This window comes from Castanea sativa, chromosome 12 (assembly GCF_040712315.1).
Source record: "Castanea sativa cultivar Marrone di Chiusa Pesio chromosome 12, ASM4071231v1".
NCBI classification, from domain to species: Eukaryota; Viridiplantae; Streptophyta; class Magnoliopsida; order Fagales; family Fagaceae; genus Castanea; species Castanea sativa.
In genome coordinates, this window is record NC_134024.1 from 12,180,542 (window position 1) to 12,206,551 (window position 26,010).

At 32.3% G+C, this 26,010-nt stretch overlaps 2 protein-coding genes across 5 annotated transcripts; both read right to left on the minus strand.

The window, feature by feature from the left end:
• Positions 1-50: 50 nt before the first annotated feature.
• On the minus strand, positions 51-5,460 carry LOC142621238 (short-chain dehydrogenase TIC 32, chloroplastic-like). 3 transcript variants are annotated; one of them, XM_075794556.1, is made up of 9 exons: positions 5,220-5,451; positions 4,130-4,361; positions 3,443-3,522; positions 2,897-3,050; positions 2,275-2,353; positions 1,766-1,850; positions 852-898; positions 343-521; positions 51-180 (listed from the first exon to the last, which is right to left on the minus strand). In XM_075794556.1, exons 1-8 carry the CDS (start codon positions 5,422-5,424, stop codon positions 345-347), a joined length of 1,059 nt encoding a protein of 352 aa, XP_075650671.1. In that variant the 5' UTR covers positions 5,425-5,451; the 3' UTR covers positions 51-180; positions 343-344. The 3 variants fall into 3 exon arrangements, with proteins under 3 accessions (XP_075650671.1, XP_075650670.1, XP_075650672.1); XM_075794555.1 differs by having other exon boundaries at positions 51-521; XM_075794557.1 differs by lacking the exon at positions 2,897-3,050 and having other exon boundaries at positions 51-521; positions 3,443-3,511; positions 5,220-5,460.
• A 1,430-nt stretch (positions 5,461-6,890) lies between these two features.
• LOC142619868 (short-chain dehydrogenase TIC 32, chloroplastic-like) lies at positions 6,891-13,965 on the minus strand. 2 transcript variants are annotated; one of them, XM_075793208.1, is made up of 8 exons: positions 13,648-13,965; positions 11,787-12,018; positions 11,469-11,548; positions 11,068-11,221; positions 9,961-10,039; positions 8,521-8,605; positions 8,008-8,054; positions 6,891-7,319 (listed from the first exon to the last, which is right to left on the minus strand). In XM_075793208.1, exons 1-8 carry the CDS (start codon positions 13,751-13,753, stop codon positions 7,161-7,163), a joined length of 942 nt encoding a protein of 313 aa, XP_075649323.1. In that variant the 5' UTR covers positions 13,754-13,965; the 3' UTR covers positions 6,891-7,160. The 2 variants fall into 2 exon arrangements, with proteins under 2 accessions (XP_075649323.1, XP_075649322.1); XM_075793207.1 differs by having other exon boundaries at positions 8,521-8,608; positions 13,648-13,964.
• Between the last annotated feature and the right edge of the window lie 12,045 nt (positions 13,966-26,010).

Sequence of the window (26,010 nt, forward strand, 5' to 3'; positions counted from 1 at the left end):
ATTTTCCAAATAAATCAAATATCCATATTATTTGTAAACCACATGAATACACCTATGATTTGTAATATTTTATTTGAACCATAAAATTGATTCATTTCAAATGAAGAGGATCCATATCCTACAGAACATAGTGGTTTATTCATTGCAGGAAAAAAAGAACCTGGGTGGTTCCCCTTTGTCCTGAAAAGCCAAACATATTGTGATTTAGGAATTTACAATGATAAATAGGTCTTCCAGATTCACAAATATATTACAGCATATATATTTTTCTCTTCAGTGAATAGAAAACACAAGTTAGTGTGAATTTTTAATACATAAATTAGAAATCAAACGGTATATAACCTCTATGAAACAGGAGTACATCCGTCAATCATATTCAAGCTGAAATTCCAGAGTTTCTTAGCCAGCTCAGAATCATTAGCTTGTGGGCTTGCTTCAACTTTGTTACTGTCTGAAAAATAGTGGCCACTAACCCCTTTAACTTGTGGATGCAATGCCACATAGCATGTTGTTGCTGCCCCCTATACCAAATCATGTCAACCATAATGAGAAACTCACACCATAATTCAAGCATTAATCCACCCATCCTGGTTGAATTTGCATGTGTGTGTGATAGATTAATTGAAAAGGACAGAATTTTGATTGTAACATTCATCTTTTGGTTGAAATCAAAGTATTACATTACAATAAAACACGGAAAAAATCCAACTGCAATAGTTTTTTTTACCAGTACATCTCATCAACAACAAAAAATGAAAAAAAAAAATGGTAGATTTAATGACCACAGGAATATGCATCTAAAAAGACAATTCTACAATGTCTTTTCTTATATTTGTAAAGTACAAAATTACCTGTTGAACATTTTTAATCATATATTTACCAAGAAGACCAATCAGACCTGCGCCAAACCGAAATGAGAAACCATCAAATGACAAACTCAAACAACTTTCGTTAAATGATGCAAAAGAAGAAAAAGTATTGTGCATTTACTTATAGCATAGATTCTACAAAGGATTAATATCAAGCTTAGGTGAATTTTCATCTAAGATGGATTAAATTATGGTGTTTTTGCAATTTGTAATCTTGTGCTTTAAAAAATATATATATTGTTTCACCCTAATTATGTTTTCCATTTATCCCTTGCACAATCAACCCAAAATTGTGAGCAAAAAGAATACTAGACATGTATATAGAGATTATTTGTTAAAATGTAGAAAAAAGCCTGAATATGAAGCGACACATATATCTTTAGGTGAATTTTCATTTAGCCTTCATTGTATTTCCTAATTTTACAGCACTTTGTTTTAATCTTCTTCAAACATGTCCCAGCATTTCATACACCTCAAAAGAAGCTACTTCAAAAGCATTATGTGACCAGAAATTTCACTTATGCATTTGGGCATCATTATTTACAATTCAAGATGTGGACTTTGGCCTTTATAAAGATGAGATCAGAATCAGATCCATAGCTGAGGATGGTTTGGCCAATTTAACACTTTAATTTTTTGGCAAATTTATCATTTTCCATTAAGGGTAGTTCTAAATCCTGTACAGGAGTAATACAGAAAATGAAACCATGGAGACATATTAGATGCACCTAACATTAATAGTCAAAATCCCTGAATCAATGCAACTAGTATGTACTTTTGTATGACAAAATTTTTCCAACCGATGAGCTGTTGTTTTAAAGAAACCAGAGGAATATATATCTCTTTCATGTGAAAACTATAAGTTTAGAAAGCATCATAGACAGTAAAGCAATTACCACTAACAAAGCTATGATGACGGAAAAGATCAGTGGCAACTGCTCCAGGATGCACTGAATTTGCAGTTATCTCTGCCCCATTTTCCTGTTAGGAGAAACATGATAGCAAATTACAGTTGTGGCGTGAACTACCATTTTCCTGCTTTGTACTGTATCAGTATTTACCATTACAACTTAACTATGAGCTTTATTGGTACTAATTTGTGTGACAAGTAATAGGGACATATAGGTCCACATATCCCATTAAGTCAACTTCCATGTTGCCAGTTTCAGCCACATTTGGAAAGTGCATTAGAGGAAGTATATTATCTTATCATCCCTCTTTATTTTTTTCAATAACAAAATTTCCATTTTCCCACTATTGCTTATGAGCAAAGGTCATCCCAAAAATTACAGTATGAAAGTGATAGGGATTCTTTGGGTGTTATACAATGTTATCGTTTATCTGATATTTTATATTATTAGAATATATTGTTCCACATTGATTGATATCCATGAACAAGGAATACCTTTAGCCGTCTAGAAAGTTCATTAGCATGCAGAATATTAGCAAGCTTTGATTGACCATATGCAGATAAACCGTTATATCTGTAGATAAGCAAAGCTGGCTTGATTAATATTTTCTGGGGAAAAAAAAAAAAAAACTAAGAATAAAAACCTTAAAGTTGCAACTAACTCCAATCTGTATGTCTTCATAATAAGCTCAAATAGTTCATGAAAAGAAACACAGAGCATACTCACAAAATTGACCTATTTCTCTCTTGAAATGGAAACACCAAGCCTCTCCCCCTTCTTTTTTTTTTTTTTTACTTCATATGGGAGACTGTAAAAGGAAGTCCCCCCCCCCCCCCTCAGAATCTCAATAAATTATAAGAAGTCTGAAGTTCATTAATTCTTTTGCCTGATTCATTGGCCACAAGCTGAGTGGAGGGGTGGCTTCTTGACATTATTTTGCCAAGTTTACCAGTAACCCTCATGGGAGAAATGCATACTAGATGAGAAGTCTGCAAATAGTTGACAGACTACTTCTCAACCACAATGGCACACAACTCAAACTTAGCATTCTGACAAAAGGGAAAACAATATCCTAAAAGTATATCCAGGATGCCCTCAGAATAGTTGCAGTGTTACCCTGATGGATCATTGATTTTGTCAAACCGAATCCCTTCACGATATGAAAATTGGTGACGGCGTGAAGAGACATTCACAATCCTTCCTTCTCTGCCAGATTCAAGTGCTGTTTTTTTCATTTTCTCCAACAATAGATTTGTCAAAAGAAAATGACCTGCAAAAAATACAGTCTATCTTGTATTCCCTTTAGAGCAACACTTAACAAATCCAATTATCCCAGTTGAATATTTTTCCTTTTTTTTTTTTTTCATTCCTTGTCATTGAGAAAACAAAAAGAGACAGAATGAAAGGAAATAAATGATATGCAATTCAGCTGTATCATTACATTTGAAACCATCTCAGGGAACTGTTAAAAAAGCCTCTAGCATTTCTGAATCAAGCTTCAGAAGGAAGCACTGAAAGTTAAATACTTTTTCAGTCTTAAACGATCACCAGTGATGGTTGAAAGTCCAAATAAATTCCATCTCAGTAGCACAGGATGAAAGCTACCACTTAATTAATGTATTTAATTTCACACAAAATATTGCATAAGGGAATGAAACATACCTAGGTGGTTTGTTGCAAATTGTAGTTCGATGTTGTCTTTGGAAAGCATGAATGGTGTTGCCATGACTCCTGCATTGTTACTTACAAGGAAAACAAATCACTCTGATAATATGCACTATGTAATCTGTTCGGAATTATAATGAAAGGTAAAAGCGTTGGAAAGTGACATAATTAATTAATGTTAATAACATATAAATTATAATCACCATTCTCAAAGAAAACATGTAAGAGAAATGATTAAACCAGACTTGCACGCATGAGTACTAAGATGTGTTTTTCCTCCTCAAATCTAAGATCATTAACTAGACTCTATTCTCTAAATGAGTAACAGATCTTTTCATATGGTCAATAGATAAACTTGTAAGTAGGTTTAGATGTTTTACAAGAAGGAAAGTTTGTTTGAGCTAACAGTCTCAACTGTGATGAGACCAACACCAACTAGGATTTAACAGAAATAGCTGCATCCAAATATAGCCTGACCTCTATCCAAGCTCAACAGGGATTCTACCAATCCAAGCATGACATGCAGTAATTGGAATAAACTGTCTACACTCCACATGTATTCACACACACGCACACGTACACAATACAGAGATCAATGCTGATATATAACTACGTAAAAACAGATTTAAAAAGAGGATGTAAATTACAATACATTGCAGCTGATCCTATTGCCATTCATCTTACATGAGAATGCTTAGTGGAAGACCCGAGGAATTGAACTCTTCTGCAAATTTTCTTACTGATGCGATCGAACTTAGATCTAACTCCATAGCATCAATTTTTGCAGTGGGGTTTCCTTTGACCATTGCTTCTTTGACCTCCCTACCAGCTGTCATATTCCTAACACCCATAACTACATGGACACCACGCAAGGCAAGAACACGTGCAGTTTCAGTGCCAATACCACTTGATCCTCCTGCAAAGACAGGACCACAAAATGACAAAGTGATGTATCACAAATGCTTACTTCAATGGGCTTCGCTCACTGGCAATAATATGCATCATATGCCCTTTATATGAAGATACAGAAGCTAGACATCTTATCACACAATCATCAATTGAAAAGGCGCAATGCAATAAAGATCCATGATGTATAAAGCCACAAATATGTGTGCGTGTGTGTTACCAAAATGCCAAGGGATGGAACCCAAGTACATCTGTAGAATACAACTGGGATCACCCAAATAAATAAGGAGTCTATGCTCAAGGGCACGCCGAACAACCCGTTGTCAAAATTGTTGTTTGAATTGCTAATATACTGGCATACTGCCCTCTACTAGTCTAAATTGATTACATGTAAGAGTATATGTTCAATGATGTAAATTTAGAACATGAACACACACACACAACATAAATATCTTCTCAAATCCAGATTTTGGGGTGCTTGCCATGTTCATTACAACTATTCCCATGTCTGGACACCAAAACTGTGTCCATGACCAAAACACATATAATATGAGCATACATAAGAGTAAGCATGCCACAAACTCTCTTTAGCATCACACATATTCATGAAATTTGCTGTTGAATCTAACCAAGATATCGTATTGATCATCAAGCTTAGCTAATATCAGGAACTGTGAATAAATTAATGACACTCACACGAACAGAAATAACTTTAACAATGCACTGAAAAATTAAATAAATAAATAAAAATAAAAAGCCTACAAGAACCTCAACAATGCACTGAAAAATGAAAACTTTAAACAAAACCCACTTTTTTTTTTGACTTATTATTATTGTTTCCTTTTTCTGCTAAGATTAAAAGGATGACCTGTGACAATGGCAGTGAGACCAGTCCCATCAATCCCTTCTGTAACTTCCTCAGCTGTAGAAGAAGCTGAAAACCCAGATGCCCCTTTTCTGTTAAACAACCACATCTCTCTCTCTCTCTGTGCAAAGTAACTGATTGTACTTTGTTTTATTTTCGTGGGGAAATGCTCAAATGCAATTTTTTTTTTGGGCTTGTAGGCCCTCATTCATCCATTTTGTTTGGAGAAGTGTATAAACATACACAAAATAAATAAATAATTGACATAACTTACATGGGTTAATGATAGATAAAAAAACGATATTTGTGATAAGTCCAAACGAGAACTAGTATAAATTTAACACATCCGTAAAGGTTACAAATGCTGTCAAATTTTTTGGGTATTGCTCTTTTGTTTGGGTATCTGCTTAGGTCTTATATTGTCATATGTGAAACCAAATAATTCAATTAAATTTTGATATAAGTTAATTTTTTTATTTTTTAAAGTTTTGACTTATTTTGATTTTAACATTTTTAATTTTCAAAATTTTCATTTTAGTTATGCATATTTGATTTTAATTTTATATTAGTTAGTCATGTTGTCCATTTCATTGGTAATTTGACTGTTCATAATATGTTTTTCTACCTAGAAGGCTACAATAATAAAATTATTTCATTCCACAACATTTTAGCTTATAAGATTTTTCAATCCTTGGCACAAATTAGAACTTTAAGTCCTTCTTCCTCTTTTCATGTATAGCGAAGTCAATAAGAATTCCTGTTTGTTGCCATTAATCACTTCAATACTCCCTGCACATTGCCTTCAATAACAAACCAAGAGAAGTCTAATTCCTAACCAAATTCTTTTTTTTTTCTTTTTTCTTTTTCTTTTTTTACGTTATTGGATTGCTAGTTATTTCCCCATGTTAAGCTTTCATAAATTTACTTAGAGCTTTGTAAATCAATTAGTTAACACTTCCTGGTGTTTCTAACAGAAACATCTGAAGTTCAAATCCTTCCTACCTTATTGTAACTATCATTGCTTTTGTAACGTTTCACACCTTATTTTGCAGGGTTCAAAGGCTTGATGTTTCTCACTTTCTTTTCCATCCAGCAAGAAAGTTCCCATTTACATCCTGGTGTACTATGCCAGGCCCACCCAGATGTTCACCTTTGATCCATGCCTTATCCACATTAGGTTTAGTACATTTCTTGGTTGAGTAGGTTGCATTTGGAGCATAACTTTTCCGCTGAACCGTTGGAATATAAAATATTGAGTTATTCAAAAAAAAAAAATTATAGAATATAATTTTTCTAATATACATATAGGTTTAGTACATTTCTTGGTTGAGTAGGTTGCATTTCGAGCATAACTTTTCCGTTAACAGTTGGAATATAAAATATTGAGTTATTCAAAAATAAAATTATGGAATATAATTTTTTTTAATATATATATATATATATATAAGACTTGGGGTTGGGGGGTTTCTAAGGTAAATAAATTTTTTTTTTAATAATTCAATAGTTGGGAAATGAGAGATTTAAATCCAAGATGACTTCATTATAAACATTAAAATATACTAACTAGTTAAGCTACAAAACTCTTGACATAAATAAACTAGAACGACATAAAATATAAATAAATTTCTACAACACCAATTGGTTTAATATAAAAGAAAAACACCAATCAACATCTGAACCTCAAAAAGAAAGATTATTTATTCGCTTGATCATAGAATTGTCACGCTCCAATAAAATATGGTAAGTACTATACAGTTAAACACAGCTACTACACCTTTCAATATTCATGTCTTAATTTGGCATGAAATCAGAACTTAAGTATACATTTTGCTAGAATTCTTTCAGAATTTAGATACAAGGACATGACAAATGTGCTTGAAATAGGTTATTTAACTATATATTCTTAGTAAAGAAGACTAGCAATCTGTGAGGAATACTGGTACATCATTTAATCAGGTTCATGCTGAAATCCCAGAGTTTCTTTGCCAACTCGCTGTCCCTACCTTGTGCACTTGCCTTGGATAGGTTACTGTCCGAAAAGTACTCGCCACTCACCCCCTTGACTTGAGGATGAAGTGCCACGTAGCATGTTGTCGCAGCTCCCTATGATCATATTTGAGATCATAAACATCAAAATCAGAAGCAAGAATTTATGTATATATTGATAAGTGAATGCTTATACTCAAAGTTACCAAAACTATGCAAAGGTAGAATATCTGTGAAGTGACTTCAAAATCTTATTCATTCTGGTGGAAACTAAGAACATGAGCAATTAACATTATCAGACAAGGCATGTTTCACTATAATGGTAATGACATCTTGCACAATAAGGCTAATATATTTTTATGAGGCATAACTTCGAAAGAAAAGTAAGTTCATTGTGAATAAATATATTTTGCTTTCAACGTATAAACATTTTTGTACAACAAACAAAAGGATAAGTTGGGAAAACCATTAACTTTTGAAAGAGGACCATATTTTGGGACATCCTAAAATGAAATGGAAGAATAAAAATAAGGGACAGAGAGAGTATAAAAAGTCCACCCACCCCCCCCCCCATTAACCCCTTTCCTTCACTGGCATCCAACATAGACAAAATTAAGAAACTGCAAAAGGTTCAAGATTAGAACAAAACTAAAAAATATATATATATATCAGTTACTTATTCAACAGAAAATTGATAAAAATTTAAAGCCAATGTGAACGCCTTATTGTGGTTTCTGCATGATGTGCACAAGATTCATACGTCTTTATTGATTAAGCTAACAGATCCAATTAAAATACTGCTTACCTGCTGAACATTTTTAAGCACAAATCTACCAAGCGTATTAACAATACCTGCATCAAAATAAAGATAGCCATAAATCCATGATATTTCCATCAAATTCATCAGCTAAAGTAGTCACCTATGATATATCAAATCTACACATGCTAATATAGGACACCTGCATGTCAAGACCTTCTTCATTTATGAAAAGGAGTCAAGAATTGGGGTCCCAAATAACAAAAAACATCTTTAGCAAAGTGGCTTCAAGGACAACAGAAATGAAAACATGTAGGAACTGCTGCATAATTTCCAAATTTATGTCAAGATGTTTTTTACATGTATGGCTGTGTTTTGTCAAAGAAGCAAATATCCATAGGATTGAAATAAAATACGGAATTTGTTCAATGTTATACAGTTTCACCATATGTTACTATACTACATGCCTGCATTGACATTTTTCAATGCAAGTGACCTATCTTCAGCCCAATAATACCAAAAAACACATAAAAGTTAGGACGACATTCATTAAGTAGGTACCATTCATAATGTTGCTCTGACGAAAAAGATTAGTGGCAATTGCTCCTGGGTGAAGTGAATTTGCAGTTATTTCCACCCCATCATCCTGCTGAAGAAACAACCAACGAAATTATGGATTCTGTTTTAACATGACTACCTTCATACGGACAGGGTGATAAGTATGTATAGGTGTATTTATGTGCCTGAAAAATATATGTAAAGCTGATATTCTCAATGCTCTTTCAAGGACTTTTTTTCCTTTTCTGTGAGAAGGGTGTATAAATTATGACAGGTAATTGGACAATGATAAATGATATGGAGGATATGAATAACATTGGTGTGATCTATACTTGTTAATAGTGAGTTGCAGGTTCATTTCTAAACTGCAGGAGTAGGTAAAAGGTTCAACAAATAAAAAACTTCAGAAAAATCTCACTTCAGAAAGTTCATTTCTCATAGGCAACATTTCACAAAATATATTCCAGTTGTTCGAAAAGCAGAAGCTGCTAATGCATGGTGAATATATTTATTTTGATACACGATATGCAAGACTCTTGACAGTCAATTTGAAGTTTCCCTTGCAGTTCACCATTGTAATTCTCTTCAAAGACTTGTGGATACCTCAATTAACAAAGAATGAAACATGATACTCTTAAGTTAGTAACTAAATAAAGGCTTCAAAAAATGATTAAATGCTCAGAAGTCAGAAGACAATCATTGGATAAAAGAAGCATTTCAAATTAATTATGGGCCAGACAGCCTGTTAGTCATCAAAGGCTTGCATTCTTCATAATACTTATTAAAAAAATAAATAAATAAAATAGGCTTGCATTCTACATAGAGCAAAGATTTACACTGCAGACAAAATAAAAGCTACAAAGGGGTCCACATAAATCCTCACCTTGTCTTCCTAACAATTCACTATGGTCTTTCCCTTCAAAGGCTCATGGTTATCTAAGCTAATAAAGAATGGAACCATGGTACCATTAAGTCACTAACTGAGGCACTTTATCCAGTGCATAAGTTGATAGAGTTGTAGCTATATAGTTAAAAACCTGCTACCTTTTCAGTGTTCATTCTATACTTTGAAGCAGGGAACAGATAAAACCATTGGGAAATCCAATAATATGTTTGATCATTATACCAAGAGTCAGTTGCTTTAGCAAGAATAGAGAATAGCAGAGACAAGAACCTATAGCTGAAATATCTATCAGATGACAAAGAAATTTCAAAATGAATTTTATAATTCAGGATACTAATAAAACATGAGATCCATAAAAGTAAAACATTTGAGATTATGTTTCTTAGAGTGAGCTAATGATCATACATAGTAGCAATCAATAATGTTGAGCTTATACAGTTGCCTAAAACTCAGTAAATAATTAAGAGAGTGCCCTGCATGAACTCTTTTAATGTTAATATATAATCTATTTCACTGCTATTGCAGAGAAGTTTATATACCTTGATAGTTCTCGCAAGCTCGTTCGCATGCAAAACATTGGAAAGCTTTGATTGGCCATATGCGGCAAAACTGCTATACCTGTACTTAAGCAAGCCCAAACACACAAATGCATGGAAAATTCTCTTGTCAACATATACCTTCATAATGAAACACAACATTTAAATATACCAATCAACTAGAATGTGCAGAAGTACACAGATGGGTGTCAAATCCAATGTGACTACAACACATTATTTAAATCCTCATTTTGACACTGTTAGATATGTAAGGTAACATACTTATCAGACCCTGAACTAACAATTGTATTCGATTCACATCATATAAGGATAATCCAACAATTAATAAGACTGCTATGATTAGGTAATTACTTAACAAATGCATCCACGGAAATTGAACTTACTATCATGGATGGAAAAGCTTGATAAGTCATGAATTATGTCAAATCTTAGAGGGAAAAAAGCTTCTCTTCATTTTTGGGTAGTGTTATAATTGACTTGATGATACATGATCTATTTTGTCAAGCAGGATAGAATACCAAAGCAGGGCTACTGTCTGATACCATGGTAGAAATCTCAGTCTGTCAAGAGCATGTGTGCAAATTCAAATATCAAAAACGACCACTTAATAATTTTTTTTTACCATGTCAGGCCTCCTATATCATCACTTTGAAGGGACTAACAATAAGAAATGGTCTTTAGGCTATAATATCAATGAGATAGATGTGCAGCATATAAAAGCAATCCATTTAAAATAAATTATGTATCTAGAAAATGAAAAAATAACAACAACAACAATAACAAAGCCATATTCTCAAAACTTGGGGGTCAGCTGTGTACCTAGAAAATGAAAATGAAAATGATGAGGAAAATCTCTGGAAACTTAATAAGTGGTTTTTGTAGTGAGCTACAACCACAAAATTTGGGAGTTTCAGGTCTTTGGAGGATGTAAGAAATGAAGAGCACCAGCTTTTATACCAGAGACAAACTTGTAATTTTTTTCCGAAGGAACTAATTGAGCACACTAAAGTGCTGACTTGCTGATGGTCATGTAATACTATCATAAAGTAGAATTAAATGACATTTTAGGTTATGACTAAATAGTATTACCCAGATTTATCATTTAATTTATCAAAACGGATTCCTTCACGGTATGAGAACCTATGAGCCTCTGAGGACACATTGACAATTCTTCCTTCTTTGCGACTTTTACGAGATGTTTTTTTCATATTCTCCAACAAAAGATTGGTCAAAAGAAAATGACCTGCAAGTACCATAAAAGATAAAATAAGGATTTAGCCTGCTCCCATATTATTCAATTGATGCATCTAAATAGACTACATGTGTTATGTATGAACTGTCACCCGATTCTATGTGCAAAAAATATATGGCCGGGGAGGTTAAAGAACTACCAAGTTGTATCTCAAAACTTCAAAATTGGAAACAACTTAGACTGACAAATGAATTTTCCACAAGAAGGGGGGGGGGAGTCTGTGATAAATGCAACATACCTAAGTGGTTTGTTGCAAACTGTAGTTCTATGTTGTCTTTGGAGAGCATGAATGGCGTTGCCATAACTCCTGCATTGTTACTTAAAACAAAGAAGACAAAATTAATACTTCTTGTATAATACCTTGAACTAAGGATGCTTAAGAGACAACTATTTTCAAGGATGTAGACTTGGGGTTGGGGGGGGGGGGGAAGAGGGGTTTTTTGTGTTTTGGGTTTGGGGGGAGGGGTCTGATCAGTGCAATAGTAAGACACATCTAAGCTAGTACAAGCAAAATGTGGAATAGCAGCTACCATTACAGCTGCAGTTTTGATCTTACATTAGGATGTTCAGAGGAAGACCAGATGAATTGAAATCTGATGCAAATTTCTTCACAGACGCCATTGAACTAAGATCTAACTCCATGGCATCGACTTTAGCCGTAGGGATTTCCTTAACTATTGCTTCTTTGGCATCTTTACCAGCAACCATATTCCTGACCCCCATAATTACATGGACACCACGCAATGCAAGAACCCTTGAAGTTTCAGTGCCAATACCACTGGATGCTCCTGTAATTGGTGTCCACAAGCAGCAAGCACACAGTTAAATGCATGTAGCAGATGCTTTTGAAAATATATAATTATATATCCAAAATGATGTGTTAAAATGCTGGCACTTTTTTGTGTAATTGTTAACTAAAATCTACGGCAAGCATTCACAGAAAATTCTCATTAAGTCAAAGACCACATAAATAGATTTCAATTCCACTAATTTACATAGTTTAGAACTAAGGACTCATATATTTATCTAGACAAGTAATCAGCTGATCAAACAAGTAACTATGGCTCCTATTGCTATCTTAGAAAAGCAGAATGAAATCCTGCAGGGAACCCCAGTTGACTTTGTTCATTCATTATGACAATATAATTACTTTGTTAGCAACAAGTCTGCCTTAATTCAAAGTTATGCAAGACAGAAAAATCCTATTATAGGTATGCTGTTTCAAAAACAGTAAATTGGGTTTTCCAAGGTTCATAATCAAAAACACCTCTTTTGGTTTGGGGGTTTCTCTTTAGGTTTTTCCTTCTGAGTCCTCCCTTTGTCCTACCTTGCTTGTTTTTTCCATGAGGCATGTCTCTTTGCCATTGGAACTGTAATCTTTCTCATTTTTGGGAACCTCATACAGTCTCAATTAATGGGTCTTAATTTCAGCTGCTTTGGTGCATTTTTAGTTTGTCTCATTTTAAGGTGGGGAACACTTTTTAAGTTTTTATTCTTAGCTAGTATTTATCAAAAAATAATCATCCTCATATACCACCATGAAAACATGTCTTTCCTAATAACCTTTTCCAAAAATAAACAACAATCATACTTATTCTTAAGTAAAAATAGAATCAAATGTTTAATTATTGACTCCAAACTCACTAGTGGCACTTCATGATATGCAGTCAATGCTCAGTGCAGTAACAACAAATTGAAGCTATACTCTAAACTAATTGCCTTGGATTTATGCCAATATTTAATCGGAACTCTCCCCCTTTCCCTATCGTTGGTGCCAAAGCAGCCAAACTCACTCACCCACACGTGATTTGAACCCTGAACGCCTCCCTAGAAAACACTAGGAAGGTGTCAATTGAGGTACAACACTCTTAGCCAAATTTCATTGTTGAAACCCTCTAAAAATTGACCACACCAAGTGCTATATTATAGAGATACTCTCCTCCTCCTCCTATCCTTGGTACTAAACTCACGCATCAGCACGTGCCAAACTCCCCGCCCCACATCCCAGTGAGCCACCAATGAAGTTGCCTCATCAAAAACACCGAATTTTGTTGTTGAAACCTTTTAAAAATTGACCCCACCTAACAGAAATGGACCCTTGCCGAAAACCAATTAAGGAAGAATGAAAATTCAACTCTAAAAACATAAAAGCAACAAAATTTGTCGATAAATGATAACTACCATGCACTTATATAACATCCTCAAATGAAACTTTGTTATACTCCAATTATCACAAGAAATAATTCAAGACACATAGTATGCAACAAAATTTAATCACTCTCTATCCATTCATGCATAACAAGGAAAAACAAATTTGCAAAATTATTTCATCTAACAATTATCAAATAAAAAACAAAACCCATATTTTTTTATTACATCAAAATTTAAAAGGAAAAAAAAAAAAACAGAACATGGACCTGTAACAATAGCAGTGAGACCAGTCCCATCAACCCCTTGAGTAACATCTTCAGCTGTGGAAGAAGATGAAAACCCAGATGGCCCTTTTCTGTTAAAAGGCCACATTCTCTCTCAATCTGTGTGTGTGTGTGTCTGGCTATGTTTGTCTCTCTCTCTCTCTCTTTCACTCTCGAGTGTTGATAATAATAATTTTGAGAGTCTCACACACACACTCACAGCCAGCCAGGGTTGCTTGGCTATAAAAAAGATGGATCAGAAATGGTAGCTTTGAAGTGACAGTTGTTGTTGTAGTTGTTGGTAACGTACAATTGTAAAACAGGAAAGAAAGGGATATTTGCTGATGTTTATGTATTTGGTCTGGTGGACTCCATGTTGGCATTTGCCAAACCACGCTCTTTATTCCTCTCTTGATTGGGGACCATGCAACGTTTCTAATCAGCTACTGACACTGGATCATTTCCCTGTATCACACTACTCACACTGATTTCTAATTTTTTTTTTTTTTTTTAATTTATAGAATTTCAACCCGCTTACGATGGTTTTGTTTTAGCGTCCACTTATGATAACTTTGCTTTTTATATATCAATTTGTCGACTTTACAGGTTGATTTATAATTGAAAGTCGGAACCCTCTTAATTTGGCGTCCACTTATGATGATTTTGCTTTTTATACACCAATTAGTCGACCTGACCATTTGATCTATAATCAAAACCCTTCTAATTTGGCATTTGGATGTTTTTTTTTTTTTTTTTGAGAAGATGGATACCTATATTATAAAATAGGAATTTTTTAAGAAATTAGCATTGCTACATATTTTGGAACTATATAATTGTTGGATAACACGTTATATATGCTTTTAACACATATCAAATTTGTTGTCAATCAGATATTATTTACTATATATGATTGATAAATTCATTTTATATACATAATTTTATACTATTAAAACTTGTAATTTAAACAATTAATTGATGACATAACAATTAATCTTTGATCTTATATAAATTTTGTAAATATTAAAGATATAAGAAAAAAATGTAATCCAAATAGTAGATTTTTTTCAAATTCACATTTAATAAAAAAAATATTAAATGTAATTGTAGTTTTAAGGTAAGTGATAAAAATAAAAATAAATAAATATACATGAGTTATTATCTGATGCGGTGGAAACTATTAGGCTAGCTATTACCTATCATCATATTTGATGCCGTCTTTTTTTGACCCTATCATAAGCTTTAAATGAATGTTTTGTAATTTGAACTTCTTAATGGGACCAACAAAAATTTATTGTAAATTCTTATATCTTGCCATTGCGTGGAATTCATTCTCAACCGTGTGCTCTCAGCCCGTCATTCTCATACGTGGATAAATCTCTGTTCATTTCTTTCTCTTTTCTCTCCAATTTTTCATTAGTTTTTGTACCATCAATGCATCGAGACCGTCACCAGTTGTGCATTGCTGAATCGCTTTTTGCTTTTTTTTTTTTTTTGGCTGTTAACTTCTTATTTATTTACGAGTTTAATCACATAAATCCATCAAAATTGTTAAAAGTACTATTATTTAATTAATTAATTTTATTATTAAAATTTTGTTAATTGACCTGATAAATGACTTTGATTGCTGTTACAATTACATCAACAACATCATGCAAATCTACCCTAAATCATACCCTTTTTTTTTTTTGTTGAGATAACCCTAAGTCATACTTAAAAAATATATTTACTTGTATTTTATATTCTCGAATGATAAACTTGTAATGATCATTTCAATTGTAAAAAAAAAATTAAAAAAAATTTAAGTTGTAAATAGCACCCTATTATTAAAATTTTATTAATTGCCCCAAAAATGACCATAATTGGTGTTACATCAACAACATCACTCAAATCCACCCTAAATCATACCTAAAAAAAAAAAAATCCATTTACTTGCACTTTATACCTCCAAATGATGAAAACTTGCCATGATCATTTCAATTGTAAAAAAATAATAAATAAAAAAGTTGTAAATAGCACCCCCATTATTAAAATTTTATTAATAGCCCTGATAATGACTTTGATTGATGTTACATCAACAACATCACTCAAATCTACCCTAAATCATACTTAAAAATGTACTTTTTTTTTATATAATCAAAAAGGGGGGCGGGGGCGACCATATGTGGTTTACCCTCCAGGGTGTGACCTTGTTAGGGGCACCATCGCTAGAAAATGTTGAATTGAGTCATTGCTACTATGACCGGGATGCCACAGACCTTACTCTACCACCCCAAGAGAGCTAGCAGAGGAGGCGAAAAGCATGCTAAGAACCCACCCCCCATATGGTACTCGCCACGACTCAAACGAGGGACCTTGTGCATGCTTGCGGGATCTCACATCAACTGGGCCACCCTCTTGAGTACCTAAAAATATACATTTGCTTGCATTTTATAGCCTCAAATGATGAAAACTTGCAATGATCATTCCAATTGTAAAAAAAAAAAATATTTTAAAAAAATTGTAAATAGCATCCCATCGTCCATTTGATTGTTAAATTTAGTAGCCACGTGAATGAAATTTTCATCTTCAAGTTTACTTAAATGCCCCTCCCCTCATTTATTGCCTTCCTTTATCCAATTGAAAACTACAACCTGTGACCCCTAAAAATGCTCATCCAATTATATAATAAGAATGGCATTTTCATCTTCAAATTCACTTAAATGCCCCTCCCCTCTTTTATTGCCTTCCTCTATCCCATTGAAAACTACAACCTGAAATCCCTTAAAATAGTTATCCTAAAAATAATAATGATAATTAAACATGATTTAGGTGCAACATATAACCTATCATCTATGAGGCCTTGTCTCTTTTTAACCCTATCATAGTCTAACGTAATAATAAAATAAATAAAATAAAAATACCTTGAAATATATGGAGTTATTCTTTAATTTGTCTTGAGTTACTCACAAATATGATAAATTAATGCAATGCGTAACACTGTTACTAGTAAAGGTATCATACCCACAACAGAAGTGTGGTACCAATGTACCATATAACTTAATGTTTATTTGGTTATCAAAATTATTTTTTTCAAAATTTGGTTCTTTTAGATAGAAAGTAAAGAAAGGAAATTTGTTTCCATTATTTTCATTTTTTGGTCCCAAGGAGAGCAGAAGGGATAGATTCAAATTGGTGATCATGAGACATTAGTCTCAAACAATTGTGTTACTTCTCAATTGTTTCTTTAATCATATACTATATAATAAAAGTTTATTATAAAAATTATAAACTTAAATCTCAAACAACAATTTATATTTTTTTTCTATAAAAAAAAAAAAAAAAAAAAAAACTCCCCACATTTTGACTTCACTCAAACTAAAAGTTTATTATCAATATTTTAAGAACAACTAATTAGTAAATTAATTTTATACATTTAAACTTTAACAAATTTAAATTGTATTCAAACTAAAAGTCTATTATCAAAATTTTTTTAACTCAAATATTTCAACAAATTTAATTTCTATTCAAACTAAAAGTCTATTATAAAAATAAAAATAAAAAAAATCTAAAATTTGGGCTTAGAAGCCAAGGTTGTGCCAAGTGGCTACTCTCACAAATTATTAAATTAATTTTATATTGTTTGTTATGATATATTTCCTCAAATTAAGGGATAATATTTAAAAACGGTTTAATTTGTAAACCTTTATCATTTAAATTTCAAAAAAATTAAATCCTATTCAAACTAAAAATATATTATAAAAAATTCTAAATTTAAATCAAGAACAGCAACCCATGTTATTTTTTCTCAAAAAAAAAAACCAATGTTTTGAATTCTACTCCAACTAAAAGTTAAATTTAAATTCTATTCAAACTAGAAGTCTATTTTAAAAAATTCTAAACTTAAATCCTATACAACAACCCATGTTTTCTTTCTCAAAAAAAAAAAAAAAAAAAACTTTTGACTTTCACTCCAACTAAAGTTTTCCTCGAATTAAGGGATAACATTTATGGGGGGTAAAATTTCCCGAATAAACATTTGGGCTTTAGGCTTTATTGACGGGTATCAGTTTGTTTTTGGTTGAGGCCTCTAGGCCCACAAGTCAGTATGCACTATAAAGGTCCAAGGAGTTGTCTGAGGAAGGATGTCTCCTCGGACTGGCCCGGCAATGACCCTGGGACTTGCCAAGAAGGTTAAAGGTAGAATTCTGGAAAAACTAATGGGTAAGAGGGTGATCCAAGCACCCTCTAGACGCAAGGATGTGATAGAAATATCTAGAGAAAAGGCTGCTACTTCCACATTAAAAACCCTGCATCTACCTCCCTGGCCACATTAATAGGAAAATGACCTCTGAACAATAGAGTTGCACCTTCCTGCTATTATTTAAAGACTTCAAGAAGGTGGTGGATGGGACAAGTATCTAAGGGAAATATTTGTATGACACGTGGATGAACAATGAAGAGGAAGAAGTATATAAGGAGACAAGAGAGGAAAGAGAAGGGGATCGGCTCTTAAACTAAAAAGAGAACTAAGAATTGTAAACTTTGGCCTAAAAAGAGAGTATTTATACAAATTATCCTCGGCTTACGTCTGAGGAGATCTATTTGTCATATTCGTTCTTCATTTACGCAGATTGTAACATTCTAGCTTGCTAATCAAACCTCTAACATCCCGAACCTAGATTTCAAACCCATACTCTACAAATTATATTGTATAAGACTCATTGGGCCTGAGCCCAACATTCGTTTTTGGGTCTGAGTACAATTGTGCACTTACAACATTTAACAATTTTTTAATTTAAATAAGACTAAAAGTCTATCATCAAAATTTTCTAAACTTAAATACAACATAACTCATATATATATATATATATATATATATATATATATATATATATATATATATATATATATATTTTGTACTCAAGTTTGTATCATATTAAATTAATATTTTATTAGGATATTAAGCTACAAGACTCTTAACTAAAAGATAAGATTTAACAATAATTTAATTTAGATACAAATTAATCATCTAAGTTTTAGAAATTTAAATTTTACTCCAACTAATAGTCTTTTATCAAAATTTTCATATATATATATATATATATATATATATATATATTATTAACCGTGGCTTTTCGATATAATCAATAAAGTCATCCCTATAATTAAATCTCACACAATACACCCTGTAAGTGCACAATTGCACCTGGACCCAAAGACAATCACGGGCTCAGGCCTAATGAGCCTTAAACAATGAAATTTGTAGAGTGTGGGCTTGAAATCTAGATTAGAAGTACTGAGAACTTGACAACAGGCTAAAAAGTACAAACACTTGTAAATATTGAATGATAATTGCCGATGGACCTCCTCGGACGTGAGCCGAGGACTCTTGTTATATTATTTCTCTTCCTTTCTTAAAGATTACAATTCCTTTTTTTTTTTAGTTACAGACTGCCCCCCTTAAATACTTCATTTCCTGACACTTTATCCACGTGTTGCTCAAACCCCCTCCCCCTAGATATTTCTTCCCTTAGTGCCTTTGAATAGTGACCAAAAGTTTCAGCCTTACTGTTCAGGGGTCACTTCCCCATTAATGCGGCCAGGGAGGTAGGTGCAGAGTCTTTAATGTGGAGGTGGCAGCATTGGCTCATGATACTTTTCTAACATCGGTGTATCTAGAAGGTTCAGGGTTTCCCCCTCTTAACCAACAGTCTTCCCAGAGTTCTGTCTTGACCTTCATACTGAATCTACGAGCTTTCTTGGGTCTGTCCGAGGAGAAACTCGCCCTCGGCTGCATCCTCGGACCCTCGGCATGTGGGCTAACCCGCAGTATTAACAAATTCTTAGTTTCAAGAACAGATCGGCCCTCCTTGTTAGAGCCCAAAGGCCCAGATGCCCACTTGGGTCCTTTTACTCTCCACACACCCCATGCTGTATGGTTTTTTTCACTTTTTTTTCCCAAGATGCAACTTATTCTTATGTTTTAATCTAATATATTCATTTTAATTATTGTTCTTTGCTTTTGAATTTGCACGCAGGATATTATGTCAAACAAAGTTTTCTATAAAGAAGCAAAACAATGGACACTCATTTAAATTCTTGGTTCTCTTATGTAAGTTTTTAATTTATTTTTTTATACTCTCAATTTTTGAACTCTTTTGTGTATGTTTTGAATTTTGTTTTTGATTATTATATTTAATTTGTGAGTGTGTTGATTTTTTTAATTAGACTATCACTAGGAAAAATTTGTATTGAGGAATTATTTTGTTTATTATTTTTTGTGTTGGCTAGAGCATCTGTTAAATACAACCCAAATAGGAATTACCAAACTCATTTCATATCTCATATTAAGAAATTAACACAAAGTATAAAGACAATTTTCAAATATGAAAATAGATAAACACTAGTATAGTTCAAACTATAAACAATTAGAACTTAATCCAATTTTTTTATTAAAATTATTTGCTTATTTTATAATTTATTATTGCTATTTATTTAATCATTTTTTTTAATTATTAAAAAAAAATTAACTTACGTATGAATCTTTATCAAGCCGTCCATCACATGGGAATAATACTAGTGTGTGTAATAAGATTTGAATGTATGACTTCAGCTTCATATAAATTACTCTTTATCATCATATCAGTATACCGATGAATTTATTTTTTGTGTCAATGATATTCGATCCATTTTTTTTTTTTATGTTAATAGATTTCACTAAACTAGCACTTACCTCACCGCAAAAACTTTTATTATATCTAATTCTATCCCGAGCCTATTGATGAAAATATTATACATTTTTTTTAATACAAGATAGAAATTCTACTCTAGCGTAATCTAAGCATATATGTGTCTAAAGCTTCCTTCTATATACTTGAATCTCAACTCTTACCTTCCACCACACAAAAACATTGTACAAGATAAAAAATATTATACATTTTTGCTAAGCCCAATTCATGTGATTTAGCAAACACCATCCAATACATTTTTTTTTTTTTTTTTGGAATATTTGATGTTCCACTATCTATGCACAGCGGTTGCACATGAAGCCAATACAGTTTGATACTATAAACAACACACTATGATAATTTTAAGCTTTCAAAGAACTGTTTTATACAAAATTGATGTGAGTCAGGTTGTCCATCAATGTCATTGCCAGGAGTTATCAAATTAGAGACTCAAGAATGATAGATTCTTTTCATGTGATTCCCCCATTTTTGCTAGAATTCCAGCATATTAAAAAGTCTTTAAGTCTTAACACGTTCGCTGCAATTGTTCCATAAGTTTGGTAAAATTTTAGTTGTTGCTTGACCCCATTTTATTGAAAGCTGGTAATGTAGATCCTCTAAAGATTGTTGGATCAATTAATTACAGATTTAACTTATAATAGCAATTAGTTTTTAGATGAGTAGGACCTTACTTTAATAAGATTTGTACTGAGTGTCTTTCTCGTCCTTGATCAATAATTCACTAAGAAGACACGAACCTAACTTTGGTTGATGAATAATAAATTTGGCAAATTACATACTCACATGGTTTAGTCATGTCACATTTTAGCCTACAAAATTTAATATGTTACATTTATAACTCCATAATTTTGCTTGAATTGAAACTATTAGGTTTCCATCTAGATTTAACATTTTTTTCACACATTTAGTCTACGAAATTTAATATGTTACATTTATAACTCTATAATTTTGATTGAATTGAAACTATTAGAGTTCCACCAAGATTTAACATTTGTTCACACATGTGGGACGTGTAAGCAATTTTATGAGACTATCTTGACAAAAAATACCCAGAATATCAACAACAAAAAAATTCCTTTCCCCAATTATTTATCAAGAAAGAGTGAGAAACCAATGACAAAGTATATATATATGGAGAAGATGAACCAAGGGAGCTCATTGGTGTTTTTCTCAGCCATGATGCGTGGAAGGAGGAGAAGCAGGACCCGAGGTAGTTGGGCATAAGGCTGGCTTAATACATTATGAGGCCTAAGGAATAAAATATTAGTGAGATTTGTTAATACTAAATGTCAATTAAATACTATTTATTTGATTTTATATGCATTTATTTGTTTAAAATCTTTCTTGTTTTTTGAGATGTAAAATTTCTAATTGAGTATTTGTATTATGGTTTGATTTACTTCTCATTGGCAATTTGCGAGAAAATTTTGTCAATGATTATTCGGCACATTAATAATATATTTTTTTGGGTAAAATAGTTTATAATTTTAATTGAGTTGAACTGCTATTAGCCCAATATTTTGAGGGTCCTCTTAAAGATGGAAAAAAAATGCAAAATTCACCTATATATTTTTTCTTTAAAAAATTATTATTTTACAATTTTGAGACATTTTATATAATTTAAGGAGCCTTTAGCTTATGCAATAGGGGGACTTTAATTTTTTTGGGTACAAGTGAGCCCTTAGGCTTAGGGCTTGAGCTGCTCTAGTTGAGAGAAAATTATTAAATAGTCCAAGAGCAATGCCTTCTATTGGGGGCAATTGGCCCCTCTGACTATTCAGAAAAGAACTTATAGGTACTTTTCTCTGAACCTTTTAACCCTCCTGGCCTAGCCGAAAAATAGAAAAAGAACTTTTTGGCCCTACTGATATAGATATAGACCCTGGCATGGAAGAAAAGGAAAAAATTAATTCCCGCACGCCAAACCATTTACCTGTTGTACTACCTATTTTAATATAGATAAAGTTTAGTTATAAAATTGATTGTAATTTTAGGGTTGAAGGGGGTGAAAAAGTGGGAGGATAGAAAGTTATAGGAAGATAGAAAAGATTTTATTTTCTCTACTTTTTATTTGGTTGAGAATGGAAAAGTGGAAAGACGAAAAAAATGAGTTTGAATAAATTTACTCATATGTCCTTGTTAAAGAATGATGCCAAATTTTTTTTTAAAAAGTGACAAAGAACCACACAAAAAAGAGCAATCACCCAAATTTTTTATAAAAATAAAAAACATGTTCCAAAAAAAATCACATCTAGTAAAAATAAAAATAAACTATCAGGCCCAAGCCCTAAAAAATAAAAAAAATAAAAAAATCCAATGTTAATGCCCAAGAAAAAAAATAAGGAAAAAAGTGACAACTGGCACCGTGATTGCCCAGAAAAAGAAAGAAAAAGAAAAGCCAAAAAAAAAGTCAAAAAGAGGGGGCAACATGGCTGCCAAGTGAGGGGAGAAGAAAGAAAGAAAAAATGTAATTTAAATTGAGGGTATTTGTGTAAAGTGTATTTTTTAGTATTTTTTTTTTTCCCTCATAAATTGGGAAGATAAAAAAAGGTGGGCTCGGAGGGAAAATTTTCCCCTTATTTTTTGTCTCTCTTATTTTATCTTCTCAACTAAATAGTGAAAAATGTAATTTTTTACCCTATTTTTCATCCTCTCTATTTTCATCCTAACCAAACATACTTTTAAGTTATAAACTCACTCAATAAAATAAATATTGCTACCTATTTTGAAAATTTAACTGTTGAATTGCATGTTTTTTACGCTTTTAATACATATGTCAAATTTTATGTCAATTGGATATTATTTACTATATAATTTATAAACTTATATTTTATGCATAATTTTAAATTACAAAAATTTGCAATTTAAAAATGTATTGATGACATAGCTATTGATCTTTAATTTTTTTGAAATTTTGCAAACATGGAGGATATAAGAAGAAGAAGATGTAATCCAATGGTGAATTTGTCAAAATTCACCTCCAATAAAAAGATATTGAGTGAGTTTGTAGTCTAAGACTACAATCAATTTTGTAGCTAAATTTTATCCTTTCAATATTCTTAATTAGATCTTGTATTGCTTGTGTTGTAACTCAAGGGTTATAATTCAATAATATACTTCTTTCCTCTCGCATAGCAGTAAGTTTTATCTACCATGCATGTAGTCCACTCCCATACAAGAGTGAAAGAGTATTCTCTCGAACTATCTAATAAATTTCCGTAACTCAAATGGTAAGATTAATAACTGTCAGAATTATGTTGAAATGAAATTCACAAGTTTCCTTATTTATTTATTTATTTTAAATAAGTAATTTTTAAAATATGTAAATAGTACTTTGTGACCTATTTTTAATGAAAAAGTTGCTAAAAAGTGCATAAATAGTGCATGAAAAGTGCTTACACAGTACATGAACAGTTACCAGTCCCTAAAGCTGAAACGTGCACAGGAGAAACAAAAAAAAAAAAAAAAAAAACTGCAAACGCAAACGCGTAGACGTGGACGCGGACGTGGATCCAAACAAATACAAGAAAATATATAGAGGGCGTTTGGATAGCCAAAACGTGCGTTCACGTCCAAAATTTTTTTTTTTTTTTTGCGTGTTTGTTATTGTTCATTGGCCATGAACAGTGATTTTAGGCCAATGAACAGTAACTTTTGGCATTAACAGTGTTTTTTACCTATTTAAAAATTATTTTGCTACAGTGTTTTCAATTTTCAGTAATAAATTCTATTCAAACGGACCCATAGTTGTAGTTACATTTGTTCATTTGTTTTATAATTATTATCAATTAAGAGTATTATTTTATAGTTTAATTTTGCTTTCACACGAGTCCCGCCATGAGGCCCATCCTCGTGTAAAAGGAAGAAACAATGCTCCTGAAATATGTAAGTGAGCATTGTACCTTAACTCCAACATAGGGATCCTGTTGTCCCCACTCCCTACTGGCATCAAAGTGGTTGAATACTCTCCATATTTTCCATGTTCCAGAGCTAAAGGATACCACTTTTTTCACGAATAATAGGTTTTATTTCGAATTTAATTAATAAGTTATAGAGGGGGAGTATTTATTGTATTCCATACAAAGTCTGCGTTAAAATTAGGTGAGAATAATAAATAATTTGGAGAGCTGCATGCATGCTACTAGTCTAGTCTACTACTGCTTCCTGGCTTCGCCAAAAGGCCAAGCAAGAATTTGGAAAATAAAATGTTGACAAAAACATTATTTTGGTCCCTACATGTTAGGGTCATAATTAATTTAACTCTTATATTTTAGTAGCGGTCAATTTAATCACTGGTATTGTCAATTTGTAACTAATCCTTACTGTTAACTTACAAATAAAAATGTTTTATATGATAAACAGTTTTCATTGTTTTAAACAGTTAGTGTCATACTGGTACTTTTTCGGAGAATTTATTGTTTCCCAAGACCATGAATTTCAAGGAGCTGCAATTTTTTAAGGATAAAGGAAAATCTCCAGAGAAATTGTTATTACGTAGACTCAATGTTACAAGCATTGACAACAAGCCCAAAGAGCTTGGAGCATCACCAGAGAAATTGTTGCCAGCCAAATTCAAAATAAATAGGTTAGGCCAATGCATAAAACAATTTGGAAGTGCTCCAGATAATAGGTTATCAGATAGGTCTAGGAAACCCAACAACCCACCATTGATTTTACAAAGAGGCATAAGTGAACCAGAAAATCTAGAGAGACTGAAGGAGCTGAGATTAGTTGAAAAAAGTGGCAATGGACCCTCTAAACGGTTAGCGTTTAAATCAATTGTATGAGCATTCAAAGGCATCTTCGACACATTATGTAGCAGTCCGTGTATTTGGTTGCAGGAAAGATTTAAAAGTACTAATTTAGGAGGCAAGTTCGCAAACCACTCTGCTGGGATGGTATCAGAAATTTCAGCATGGGAGTGTGTATGTGTTTTTTTAAATAAAAAAAAAAGATATTTATTGTTGTCGAGTCATTCCACATCAATAAGGTGTAATATTAAGAAGGGGTTTATCATTGTTCCGCAATACTAACTGTCACATACAATTTTGGTATTGGAGTATGAATATATTATCTTATCTCATATCTCATCCTTTTTATACATAGGAGATAAATGTGTCAATTCAATTATAAGACCTTTGAATGTGGTCTATTTAATCATGAATTAACTGCACCACTCTTAATGGATAATATTAAGGATAATATTAAAATTGGCGTAGACTTTCTGCTAGATGTCCCAATCGTCAATCCTCGTGAGTTGGAAAACCAAAAAATAATAATAATAAATAAAAAGTTGCTATCCTTTCGGAAAACCTACAGGCAACAAGGTACTTTTAGATCTTTAATAAACCCAACCATTCCTAAACTCTTACGAACCACTAACTAAGATTATAATGTGAATTATTCACACTGGATAGTTTATATATATGATACTCTACATTAATTAAAAATAAATTATTTAATACACAGATTTTGACGTAAATTCCTTCTTTTTTAGAAACAATTTTTGACGTAAATTTAAAAGATCATATAATGAAGTTAACCTTATATATTATTTTCAAAAAAAAAAAAAAAAGTTAACTTATATATATGGACAAAGTTTGGCTACAAATTTTGTTGTAGTCAATAACTACAACTC

Excerpts from the sequence above, each read along its gene's own strand:
- LOC142621238 (XM_075794556.1), bottom strand. The coding sequence starts at position 5,424 with ATGAGGGCCTACAAGCCCAAAAAAAAAATTGCATTTGAGCATTTCCCC. Across the intron at positions 3,051-3,442 it reads ATTTGCAACAAACCACCTAG|GTCATTTTCTTTTGACAAAT; the intron begins GTATGTTTCATT and ends TATTTTTTGCAG. Across the intron at positions 1,851-2,274 it reads AACTTTCTAGACGGCTAAAG|GAAAATGGGGCAGAGATAAC; the intron begins GTATTCCTTGTT and ends TTCTCCTAACAG.
- LOC142619868 (XM_075793207.1), bottom strand. The coding sequence starts at position 13,753 with ATGTGGCCTTTTAACAGAAAAGGGCCATCTGGGTTTTCATCTTCTTCC. Across the intron at positions 11,222-11,468 it reads GTTTGCAACAAACCACTTAG|GTCATTTTCTTTTGACCAAT; the intron begins GTATGTTGCATT and ends TGGTACTTGCAG. Across the intron at positions 10,040-11,067 it reads AAATTAAATGATAAATCTGG|GTATAGCAGTTTTGCCGCAT; the intron begins GTAATACTATTT and ends GCTTAAGTACAG.